A 12,904-nucleotide genomic window follows, 5' to 3' on the forward strand; every position below is an offset into this window, starting at 1 on the left:
TTCAGATGTATAAAATCATGAGGGGGCTAGAAAGGGTGGCTGGTTAGCAGAAAAATCAATAACTGGGGGCATAGATTTAAAGTAATTAGTAGAAGAATTAGACCGTGGTTGAAGAGCAAGTTGGGGGCTTGGAACTCACTTTTTGAAAGGGCGGTAGAGGCATAAATTCTCATCACATTTAAAAAGTACTTGGATATGCAACTGATGTGCCATAACCTTTGTAAGCTACAGATCAAATGTTGGAAAGTGGGATTAGGCTGGATAGCTGTTTTTCGGCCAGCACAGACATGATAGTCTGAATGACCTCCTTCTGGGCCACAAATTTCTATGATTCTAAGGTGCCATGTATATTTTTTTTTACATAAATCTCTCTTTAAAGCTCTGTGGCTTTTCAACAGCAGCTGTGTGGCCACCCGATTAAAATAAGCCACTTAATTATGCTTATCAAATCAAATCTATCAATTGTAACACATTTTAACTTATTTTTCTTTAATTATTTTTACCAGCAAGAAAATAAGAGCCTGCAGAAATGACCCTGTTGAAAAAATTAGCCGAAAATATTATTGAAAGTAGACAGTGGAGTATAATGATGTACAGCGTGATCTGAACCATCTGCCTCTGGAAAATTGAAGCGTTCAATGGTTTAATCCAGATTACTGAAAGCAAACCATTTTCTCAAAAGCACTTGACTAGCTCCCTGCGTTTAAAGTAAAAGCCAGCAGGCTGACTGGTCCCCTGTTCATTTTTTCCATATATATATATAAATCTTCTATCTATAGCTTTATATCTGATTAATTGTTATATTGATAAAAGTATGTCTTTCCTATTAAAATCGATGGTGAGTGGGCAGGTGAAGAATTTAGGACTTGGAGGTGGAGATGAAGAAAAGAAAGAAGAAGGAGGTGCTTCAGACCCTGCAGCTGCGGCAGGCATGACTAGAGAAGAATATGAAGAATACCAAAAGCAGGTGGTGGAAGAAAAGTAAGTTTAACAAAGACTATAAATCTGACTCAAATCATTATCATTTTGGTCACATCCAAGAAACACCAGCATAAATCCACACAAAATATTGACATGATCTTTGTAGTTTAATATACAACTTAAAAGGCAATTTTACACCTAAAATTTAACACTCCCCTTTCTTAGATTGTGAATTCTAGATTATTACTTATTTAATAAGCATTATTTATGTCTGTATGTGGATGATAGAAAAAAATAATAAAAATCTTCTCACATGCAGCTTCATGGATTTGTGCTAGCAGTTAGTTTTTTTTAGACTGTTTTGGAATAACCGCGTATTAATTGACTTTATTTAACTTCAGATAAAATTTCCAACAAAAGTATCCTAAATGGTTGAAAATGTACTCAAGTACTCAAGGTTTTGTTTCCATGCTCATGATTACCTGCCCACCAGAAACCTTTCTGTGTTTGAGGTGCTTTTTTGTGTCACAAAATTACAATTGAACAGCATATTTTTTTTAAAGGCATTGAATGTTTAGCATATAGAAATTCAAACATATTCAGTAAGAATAGTAATTAGGCACACTTATTTTCTTTATTTTATAGCTTTGAAAGTTTGGTGAAATACCTTTTTTATGCTAGTGGGGGAAAAGAAAAATAGCACCACAGCATTACACTCTGACAGGTTTGCAAAGCCTCTTTCTTTAGCGGTAAAAAAACTGAAGTTATATTTGGTAGGAGTGGACTAAGAAGGGCTATGAGGAATGCAAAGACAGTGTTAAAATGCCTGTGCATCAATGGACAAAGTGTGGTGAATTACAAGCACAAATAGCAGTGTGGGAATATGATGTAGTGGCAATATCAGAAATGTGGCTTAGAAATGGTGAGGACTGGGTGCTTAATATCCTCTCCTTCAGCTCTCCACCTGAAAGCAGGTCCAATCCATAGCATCACAAGCTTCTCCATGGGTAGGCCAAGGAGGCAGCCCCCGAATCCACCCCAGCCGGAACTAGGATTGAACCCCCTGTGCTTTTGGCACCATTCTGATCCACACACACCAGCTGTCCAGCCAACTGATCCACCCATCCACAAGGAGTCTGAGTTGTTGTGGCAACATGTACATTTACATGCATATTGTAGCCAGAAGCTATGGACAGGCTCCAATTCCTTTCCATCACATGGTTGATCAGGAATCTCTCCTGCTCTTACTGCCTGCCATTGGCATATGTAGAAAGGGTTTACAAGTTGATATTCAACCTCTTTGGCCACATTATGAATATACCTTCCTTGACCATCAAGCCCTGAGGCAGAATTTAGCCCTTGTCGGGTGGGCTCGGCAGGGGCGGGCAGGGATGGTTGAGAAGCTGACCGCCGCCCGCGATCAAGGCCGGAAGGCAATTTCATACTGGTGGGCCAATTAAGACCCGCCCAGCGTGAAACGCAAGCGGCAGCGCTCAGCACTGCCTGTGCGGGCGGGGGTGGGGGGAGGGCGAGTGGGGCGAATGCGAACTTCGTGCATGCTCATCAGTGCGCACTTCAGAATCTCCCTGAGGCACGGAGCTGCCTCAGGGAGATGAACACTTTTCAAAAGAAAAAATAAAGAATTGAAAAATATAATAAAATATGTCCCCTCATGTGACTCTGTCACATGAGCAGGAATGTGTTAATTAAATTTTAGAACTTTTATTTTATTTTTATTTGCTTTTGGAAACCTCATCTCGCCCGTGGATGAGGTTTCCAAAAAAATGCAAAGGCCGCTTGGCCTTTTCACCTGCCCGCCAACCGTAAAGTCGGACAGGCAGCGAAAACTTTAACTTCATTGATTCTTTAATGGCCTTAACAGGCCTTTTAATTGTCGACGGGTGCGTCGCCAACTCCGGCGCATGCCCGCCGGCCGAACTATCACGCGACTGTGCAATGATGTCGGGACGCTCGCCCAACGTCAACATACGCCATTTCACGCTCGAGCAGGTCAGGCATGTACCCGCCGAGCTAAACATTTTGCCCCTGGAGTGGGACTTGAATCCAGAGCGTCTGCTTCAGAGGGAGGGATGCTACCCACTGTGCCACATGAACATTCCAGGCATAAAATACAAGGATATAAAATGTTCAGAAAAGAAAGAGAAGGAAAAAAGTAGGTGAGCTGGCAACACTGATTAGGGAAAACATTGCAATGTTAGAAAGAAGGAATGTCCTTGAGGGGGCAAGGACTGAATCATTTGGTTAGAGTTAAGAAGCGAAAACGGTAAGATCACGCTACTTAGAGAATTCTATAGGCCTTAAAATAATGAGAGAGAGGTAGAGGAACAAATTGGCAGGAAAATCATAAAGCTGTACAAGAACTATAGAGTGGTAATACTGGGGGACTTTAATGATCCACATATCGATTGGGATAATGTAAATGGTAGGAAGGGGAAGAAATTTCTCAAATGGATTCAGGAGAAATTCCTTGTTCAGTATTTTCTCAGCCCAACTAGAAAGAAGGCATTGCTGGATCTGGTGCTGGAAAATGAGGTGGACCAAGTGAACCAAATATCTGTGCGGGAACACTTGGGAGTGATCATTGTATCATAAGGTTTAGATTAGTAATGGAGAAGAGCAAGGAACAATCTAACATGGAACTTCTAAATGGGAAGAGGGCTAATTTCAATGTGATGAGAAGGGATCTAGCCAGGGTAAAACAGGAAAAACTGTAATGGAATAATGGGTAATCTTTAAGGAAGAGATGCTTCAGCTACAAGCTAGGTACATTCCAATGAGGGTGAAAGGCAAATGAGTGAGAAACAGGGCTCCTTGGATGATGGTGGAGATAGAGAGAGATTAAGGTGGAATAAAAAAGGAGGGCAAATGATGCACGTTAGGCGAATTCTTCAAGTGAGAACCAGCTCAAATACGATCGGTTGAGGGAGGAGGTGAAGAGAAAAATAACACTGGCAAAGAGAGAGTGTGGGGATAGAATGGCAGTAAACATAAAGGGGTACCCAAAAATCTTCCACCTGCATGTAAATAGTAAGCAGGTAGTAAGAGGTGGAGTGAGTCCTATTAGGGACAAAGAGGGTGATATATGCTTAGACGCACAGGGCAAGATGAGAATACTTAATGAGTTCTTTGTATTGGTGTTTACTAAGGAAGAGGAATCTGACAAACTATCAGTAGATCAGGCAGAGATAGTGGAGGCAATGGATGGTATGAAAATTGAAAAGGAGGTAGTACTGGAAAGCCTGGCTATACTTAGCATAGGTAAGTCATCTGGTCTGGATGGCTACCATCCAATGCTAAAGGAATTGGGGGTGGAGATAGTGGAAAGGCTTGCCTTAATCTTCCAATCTTCCCTTGTTATGGGGGAAATCTCATGGCATCTGGTCATACCAGCTTCCCTCAGCTGATGAATCAATGCCCTTCCATGGTTGAACACCACATGGAGGATGCAGTGAGGGTGGCAAGGGTGCAGAATGTACTCTGGGTGGGGGACGTCAATATCCATCACCAAGAGTGATAGCACAACTACTAACTGAGCTGGCCGAGTCCTAAATGACATAGCTACAGACTGCATTTACGGCAGGTGGTGAGGGAACCAACAAGAGGGAAAAACGTACTTGGCCTCATCCTCACCAACCTGCCTGCCGCAGATGCATCTGCCCATGACAGAATCAGTAGTAGTGACCACCGCACAGTTGTTGTGGAGACAAAGTCCCGCCTTCACAGAGAGGATACTCTCCATTGTGTTGTGTGGTACTACCACTCTGCTAAATGGGATAGATTTCAAACAGATCTAGCAACTCAAGACTGGACATTCATGAGGCACTGTGGGTCAAAAAGCCCAATTGTACTTGAACACAATCTGTAATCTCATGGCCCGGCATATCCCCCACTCTACCATTACCATCAAGACAGGGGATCAACCCTGGTTCAATGAAGAGTGCAGGAGGGCATGCCAGGAGCAGCACCAGGCATACCTAAAAATGAGGTGTCAACCTGATGAAGCTATAACACAGGACTACTTGCATGCCAAACAGCATAAGCAGCTAGTGAAAGACAGGGCCAAGTGATACCACAACCAATGGATCAGATATAAGTTCTGCAGTCCTGCCACATCCAGTCGTGAATAGTGGTGGACAATTTAGCAACTCACTGGAGGAAGAGACTTCACAAATATCCCCATCCTCAGTGATGGGGGAGCCCAGCACATCAGTGCAAAAGATAAGGCTGAAACATTTGCTGCAATCTTCAGCCAGAACTGCTGAGCAGATGATTCATCTTGGCTTCCTCTGGAGGTCCCCAGCATCACAGATGCCAGTCTTCAGCCATTTCACCAAGGCTCCTTACGCAGCACCTTCCAAGCCCACGACCACTATCATCTAGAATAACAAGGGCAGCAGCTAGATGGGAACACCACAACCGGGAAGTTCCCCTCCAAGTGACTCACCATGCTGACTTGAAAATATATCACTGTTCCTTCACTGTCGCTGGGTTAAAATCCTGGAACTCCCTTCCTAACAGCACTGTAGTTGTGCCTATACCACATGGACTGCAGCGGTTCAAGAAAGCAGCTCACCACCACCTTCTTAAGGGCAACTAGGCATGGGCAATAAATGCTGGCCTAGCCAACGAAGCCCACATCCCTTGGATGAATTTAAAAAAAATTGAGTGGTGGGTAAGGTTTTGGAACCTATAATCAGGGAAAAAATCAACAGGCACTTGGAGAGGTTTGAGATAATTTAAGAGAATCGGCATGGATTTGTGAAAGGTAGATTGTGCTTGACTAATCTAACTGAAATTTTTTGGTGAAGTAACAGAGAAGGCTGAGGAGGGAACATGGTGGATGTTGGCTGTACAGATTTTAAGAAACTGTTTGATAAAATACCACATAAAAAGCTGATTAACAAAATTGAGGTTTATGGAATAGGAGGGTCAGAGTCCAATTGGATAAAAAAAAACATTGGCTTAAGGATAGAAAGCAACAAATCATGGTAGCTGATTAGTTTTTGGACTGTCGGGTGGTAGACAGACGTGTTCCCCAAGGGTCACTGCTAGGACCACTGCTTGCTCTGCTATACATAAAGGAATAGAAGATTGACTAGCTAACAGGAAACATGCAGTAGGCATAAATGGGTCATTTCTGGTTCGTAAGATGTCATGAGTGGTGTGCCACAAGGATCAGTGCTGGAGCCTATCTTTTTTACAATTTATATGAATTATTTGGATAAAGGGACCAAAGGTAGGGTTGCTAAATTTACTGGTGACACAAAGATAGGTAGGAAAGTAACTTGTGGAGAGGACATAAGGAGGCTACAAACAGATAAAGATAGGTTAAGTAAGTGGGTAAGATCTGGCAAATGGAATATAATGTGGGAAAGTGTGAAATTGTCCATTGTGGCAGGAAGAATAAAAAAGAAGCATATTATCTAAATGGTGAAGGTTGCAAAGATGCTGAGAGATCTGGGTCTCCCAATGCATGAAACGCAAAAGGTCAGTATGCAGGTATGGCAAGTAATTAGGAAAGCTAATAGAATGTAATCGTTTATTGTGAGGGGAATTGAATACAAAGGTAGGGAGGTTATGCTTCATTTATACAGGGCATTGGTGAGACTACATCTAGACTACTGTGTACAGTACTGGTCTCCTTATTTAAGGAAGGATGTAAATGCATTTGAAACAGTTCAGAGAAGGTTTACTTAACTAATACCTGGAATGGGCAGGTTGTCTTATGAGGAAAGGTTGTATATGCTGGAGTTTGGAAGATAAGAAGTGACTTGATTGAACAATATAAGATCCTGAGGGGTCTTGACAGGGAGAATGTTGAAGGGATGTTTCTTCTTGTGGTAGAATCCAGAACTAGGGGTCACTGTTTAAAAATAAAGGGTCACCCACTTAAGACAAAAATAAGGAGAATTTTTTTCAGTCAGAGGGTCATGAGTCTTTGGAACTCTCTTCCTCAAAGGGTGGTGGAAGCAGAGTCTGAATATTTTTAAAGCAGAGATCAATAGATTCTTCATAAGCAAGGGGGTGAAAGGTTATCGGGGGAAGGCAGGAATATGATGTTGAGGTTACAATCCAATCAGCCATTACCTTATTGAATGGCAGTGCAGGCTCGAGGGACCAAGTGGCCTACTCTTGCTCCTAATTTGCATGTTCGTATGACTTGGAACTTGGAATATGGAGTAAAATTTCAAAATTTGCCAAGGATACCAAACTTGGATGAATGGCAAACAGTGAGGATGATACGAATTGCCTGCAGCTGGACACAGGTTAGCAGAATGGACAGATAAGTGGCAATAAGTTGGACATCATCCAGGACAAAGCAGTGTGACTGATTGTCACCCCATCCACAAACGTTCAGTCCCTCCACCACTGACACACAGTGGCAGCAGTGTGTACCACAGTGGCAGCAATGTCACCGCATTATAGGAAGGATGTGATTGCACTGATGGGGGTGCAGAGGAGATTCACCAGGATGTTGCCTGGGATGAAACATTTAAGTTATGAAGAGAGGTTGGATAGACTTGAGCAGAGAAGACTGAGGGGCGACCTGATTGAGGTGTACAAGATTATGAGGGGCATGGACAGGGTGGATAGGGAGCAGCTGTTCCCCTTAGTTGAAGTGTCAGTCACAAGGGGGCATAAGTTCAAGGTGAGGGGCAGGACTTTTTTAACCCAGAGGGTGGTGACGGTCTGGAATGCACTGCCTGGGAGGGTGGTGGAGGCGGGTTGCCTCACATCCTTTAAAAAGTACCTGGATGAGCACTTGGCATGTCATAACATTCAAGGCTATGGGCCAAGTGCTGGTAAATGGGATTAGGTAGGTAGGTCAGGTGTTTCTTACATGTCGGTGCAGACTTGATGGGCCGAAGGGCCTCTTCTGCACTGTGATTCTGTGAATAAGCTGGACATCATCCAGGACAAAGCAGTCTGACTGATTGTCACCCCATCCACAAACATTCAATCCCTCCACCACTGACACACAGTGGCAGCAGTGTGTACCACCTACAAGATGTACTGCGGGAATTCACCAAGGCTCCTTAGAGAACACCTTTGAAACCAATGACTGCTACAGTCTAGAAGGACAAGGGCAGCAGATAGATGGGAACACCACCACCTGGAAATACCCCACCAAACCACTCACCATCCTGTCTTGGAACTATATCACCGTTCCTTCATTGTCGCTGGGTCAAAATCCTGGAACTCCCTCCCTAACAGCACTGTGGGTGTACCTAACCACAGGGTCTGCAGCGGTTCAAGGAGACAGCTCATCACTGCCTACTCAAAGGCAATTCATGTTGGCCAATAGATGCTGGCCTAGCCAGCGATGGACACATCCCATGAAGGAATTTATAAAAAAGATGGAATTGAATATAGTGCAATATGAGCTGATGCATTTTGCAGGAGGGATGGGGAGAAGCAATAGAGACTTAATGACACATGAAGAGTGTGCAGGAACAGAGGGGGCCTGACGGTGCATGTACATCGATCATTGAAGGTGATAGGACATTTTGAGAGAGTGGTTAGTAAAGCATATGGGAGCTAGGGCTACATTTGAAATAGTGGATAAGTAAGAGGTATGCAGCCTCAAGACAATATAAATATAAATACCACCCACCCCCATCACGCCTCTGCCAAAACTTAAAGTGGGTGGGTGGAGGCTGCTTAGGGTTAGGATTCATGTTTTTAACCACTTTAACCTTCCACCCCACCAAATCCTGCCTGTCTTTTGGGGCTGCTATTCCACACTTGTGTCCTTTTTCCCACCAAAAAATCAGAAACAGTGAGAAAACAAGGGTCAAAGGAGAGTGAGGAACTTACTGCAAATAATATTGGTAAAGAAAAAGTGCTGAAGAAAGTAATGAGACTCAAATCTGACAATTCCCCAGACATGATAGTTTATGCTCTCGGGTTCTAAATGAGGTGGCCACAAGGATAATGGATGCATTAGTTGTGATCTTCCAACAATTCCTAGATTCACGAATAGTTCCAGTGGATTGGAAGGAAATGTAATATTACTATTTAGGAAAGGAGAGAGAGGGAGAAAACAGCGACTAGAGGTCAGTTAGCCTGACATCAGTCATCAGGAAAATGTTGGAATCGAATAAAAAAGTGGTAAAAGAGCACTTGGAAAATCATAATATGATTAGGCCAGGATCACTCAGCTCCTGACCTCATTACAGCCTTTGTCCAAACATGGACAAAAGAGCTGAACTCAACAAGTGAGGCGAGAGTGACTGCCTTGACATCAAAGCAGCATTTGACCGAGTGTGGCATCAAAGAGCCCTAGCAAAACAGGAGCCAATGGGAATCCACTGGCTGGAGACATATCAGCACAAAGGAAGATGGCTGTGTTCGTTGGAGGTCAATCATCTCAGTCTTGCTGCAGGAGTTCCTTAAGTTAATGTCCTAGGCCCAACCATCTTCAGCTGCTTCATCAATTACCTTCCCTCCATCATAAGGTCAGAAATGGAGATGTTTGCTGATGTTTGCACAATGTTCAGCACCACCCAGGACAAAGCAGCCTGTTTGATTGGCACCCCATCCACAACCCTCAACAGTCACACCCTCCAATACCGTCGCACAGTGGCAGTAGTCGCTGGATCAGAATCCTGGAAGAGCCTTCCTAACAGCACTGTGGGTGTACCTACACCACGTGGGCTGCAGCGGTTCAAGAAGGCAGCTCACCACCACTTTCTCAAGTGCAATTAGCAATGGGCAATAAATGCTAGCCTAGCCAGCGATGCTCACATCCTGTGAAAGAATAAAAAAAAGTGCTGGTCTAAATCTTCATTTTCATGTTTTTGCTTTCAGACAAATCTGTTCATATTCTGCCATTCACTCACTCTCATTCCAGACAAATGCTTTTTGTCTTTACTACAACCATTACCACTCCCTTTTCCTTTTATTCCATGACATCTTTGACATTTAATCTGTCCCACCGTCTACCCAATCCCAGAATTGTTCTCACCCCCCTACTCCACTTTCAACAGTTTAAAAACCCATCATATTTCTATCTTCCTTCAGTTCTGAAGATGTCACATTCAACTCGAAATGTTAACTCTGTTTCTCTCTCTATAGATGCTGCCACATTTGCTGAGTATTTCCAGCACTTTCTATTTTAATTACAGAAAATTAACATGCAGGTTCTTCAAGCTTTTAGGGAGGGAAACAGTATGTTGGCCTTTATTGCAGGGAGTTTGGAGTACAACACTAAGGAAATCCTTCCACAATTGAAACCACCTAGAGCAATGTGAATCTGTACCTAAGGAAACTTGCCTTAGAGGAGGTGCAACAAAGATTCAATAGATTGATTCTTGGCATGAGAGAGTGCCCTCTGAGGAGAGATTGATTAGCTGAGGCCTGTATTGTCTGGAAATTAGAAGAATGAGAGGTGATCTCAATAAAACTTATAGGCCTGATTTTTCCCATCGACGATTTGGGGGGCGGGGCCCACTCGCCAACGGGAAAATGATGCGGGATGACGTCGTGAGGAACCCCCGACGTCATCCCGGTCCCTTTAAATTTTCAGGAAGGTGGGCGGACAGCGAAATCAGCTGTGCCCGCCGATCTGTCAATGGCCAATTGAGGCCATTGACAGGGTACTTAAAGTAATTAATGGACCTGCCCGTCCAACCTATGGCTGGCGGGCAGGCCAGGAGCCCCAGTGAGCTTCTGATAATACATGAAACCTCATCCACTGGCGGGATGAGGTTTCATGTTCCTTTTTAAAAACTTTAATAAATGTAATGTTATATTTATTAACATGTCCCATCTCGTGTGACATTGTTGAGGGGGGTCAGCAAAATTCTGCCCATAAGATTCTGAGGGAGTAGATGCTGAGAGGCTGTTTCCCCCCAGCTGGGGAGTCTAAAACTAAGGTCATAGGATAAGGGGTTGGCCATTTAGGTCTGAGATGACGATCATTTTTTTCAGTGGGTCATGAATCTTTGGAATTCTTTGCCACAGGGGCCTGTGGATAGTCATCCACTGCGTATATTCACAACTGAGATTTATAGACTCTTCGAACCTAAGGGAACCAAGGGATATGGGAATTGGGCAGGAAAGTGGAGTTAAGGTTAAAGATCAGCCATGGTCTTACTGAATATCAGAGGAGGCGTGAAGAGTCATTTGGCCTATTCCTGCTCCAATTCATATGTTGTTTTGTCCTTGTGAACTGTTATTGTTGTAATGTAGGAAAAAACAGCCCATTTGCACACAGCAGTATTCCACAAACAGCAATGGTATAATGACCAAATAATGTTTTCTTTAAACTGACATTAGTTGAGGGATAAATATTAACGACAAATATTTCTGTTCTTCTTCAAAATAGGTCCATGTGAATTTTTACTTTAGGACAGATAGGGCGTCAGTTTAACTCCCAATCCGAAAGATAGCACTTTTGATGTGTAACACTTTCTCAGGTACCAGAGTGCCAGCCTAAATTTTGTGCTCAAGTTTCTGGAGTGGGACTTAAAGCCATTACTTTCTGACTCAGAGGCAGAGGTGTTGTCACTGAGCTAGATAAGGGAGATAATCCCTTCCAAGGAGTGGAATGCAACCACGCAAGACATCACCACTGATTCCTTAAAAGTTCATGCGGAAGGTTCCTTCATTTCAATATCAATAGTGGGCACCTGCTCCACTAGGATTGCACCTGGAGCACCCACCATAGATATCAGGCCTTTGTAAGAGGTCAACAATAAAAATATTTAAAGGAAAAAGAATTCTGCACCTCCTTTAGTATTAAGACAACAATTCCAGTCCGGATTCTCTGGTAGGCCCCACAGCCAAACAGGTCATTCTGGGCGTTTAAGCACATTGCTGAGATCCAGTTATGCTGCCTTCTGGCCACATTTACCACTGCTGCAGCAGACCCCAACAAAATTATGCTGCAAATGCAGCAGAACAACCATGGATTTTCTTGATTTATAATTGTTATATAATTCAGTGATAAATCAACTATATGTGAATTAATTGAAATACTTGCATGTATGTAGCAGGAAAACTGAAAGAATGCCTTAATTAAATATGATATCCACTAAATGTGATCAACCAAATGCTCTGGAATCCCTGTTTAATTTATCCCATTAGACTACCTAGAAATATTTTGCAGTCTCTCCTCCTCAATCTAATACTATCCCTTAGAGATCAGTAACTGAACTGAGTGGTTTATTGAGTTAACATAACTTCAGTAATTACATTTGAATAATAGGTTCAAAGTTTTAAATGATTGTTAAGTTCATTGAGGTTTCAGCAGCATGAACCAAGTTTGTGATGAGCATGGGTCCGCTGTTTAGAACCATAAGTAATTTAAAACAAATATGAGTGTTTCACTCAGTAATACAATAAAAATGAATATTGTAGGAAAAGAAACTGACAAAAAAATCTCACTGTAATTGTAGTAATTTTGGTTTTATTTAGTGTGTAATATACCTTTAAGAATAATACATTTTAGGCAAGCTCACATGATCTGTAGTAACCAATAGGAGAGTAGCATGGGCTACCTCAGCAGTCAGTGTAGAGATAGAGTTGGAGTTGAAAGTACAAGTGTCGTTGCTGCTGGGTATATTCTAAATAAACTTAATGTTTCCACCCAAGAAGTGTCTGCTGATCAACTCGGCCATCCTACAACAGTAATAGTGAGTGAAGCTGCCAAGAATAAACCCAAATCAGTAACGTTTATCCAGGTGTCAGGTCTTAGCCATTTCAGTTCTTGATAAAAGAATTTCTTTCATAGTTTTCTAGGCCACCATGATGAAGCTTGTTTTTTTCTGTTCCATATTTTTCCTCACTCAAAAAAGGTGAGGTTTGGATGCTTAATATTCCTGGGTACAAGGAAAAATAGGGAAGTTAAAATAGGAGTCTAGCAGTTTTGATTAAAGAAAATATTTCAGTGTTAGAATGAATGATTGCCCTGGAGGAATCAAGCCAGGACCTATTGGTTGGCAACAAGAAAAAATGA

At 42.7% G+C, this 12,904-nt stretch overlaps 1 protein-coding gene across 1 annotated transcript in view; it reads left to right on the forward strand.

The window, feature by feature from the left end:
- Positions 1-714: 714 nt before the first annotated feature.
- Positions 715-12,904, forward strand: part of cplx4a (complexin 4a) — an 89,434-nt gene continuing 77,244 nt past the window's right edge. Inside the window, exon 1 of the mRNA XM_078551876.1 lies at positions 715-981. Coding sequence (XP_078408002.1) covers positions 815-981 — 167 coding nt within the window. The 5' untranslated portion in view covers positions 715-814. The remainder of the gene's footprint in view (positions 982-12,904) is intronic.

The sequence above is a fragment of the Cetorhinus maximus genome, chromosome 1 (genome assembly GCF_964194155.1).
Source record: "Cetorhinus maximus chromosome 1, sCetMax3.hap1.1, whole genome shotgun sequence".
Lineage (NCBI taxonomy): Eukaryota > Metazoa > Chordata > Chondrichthyes > Lamniformes > Cetorhinidae > Cetorhinus > Cetorhinus maximus.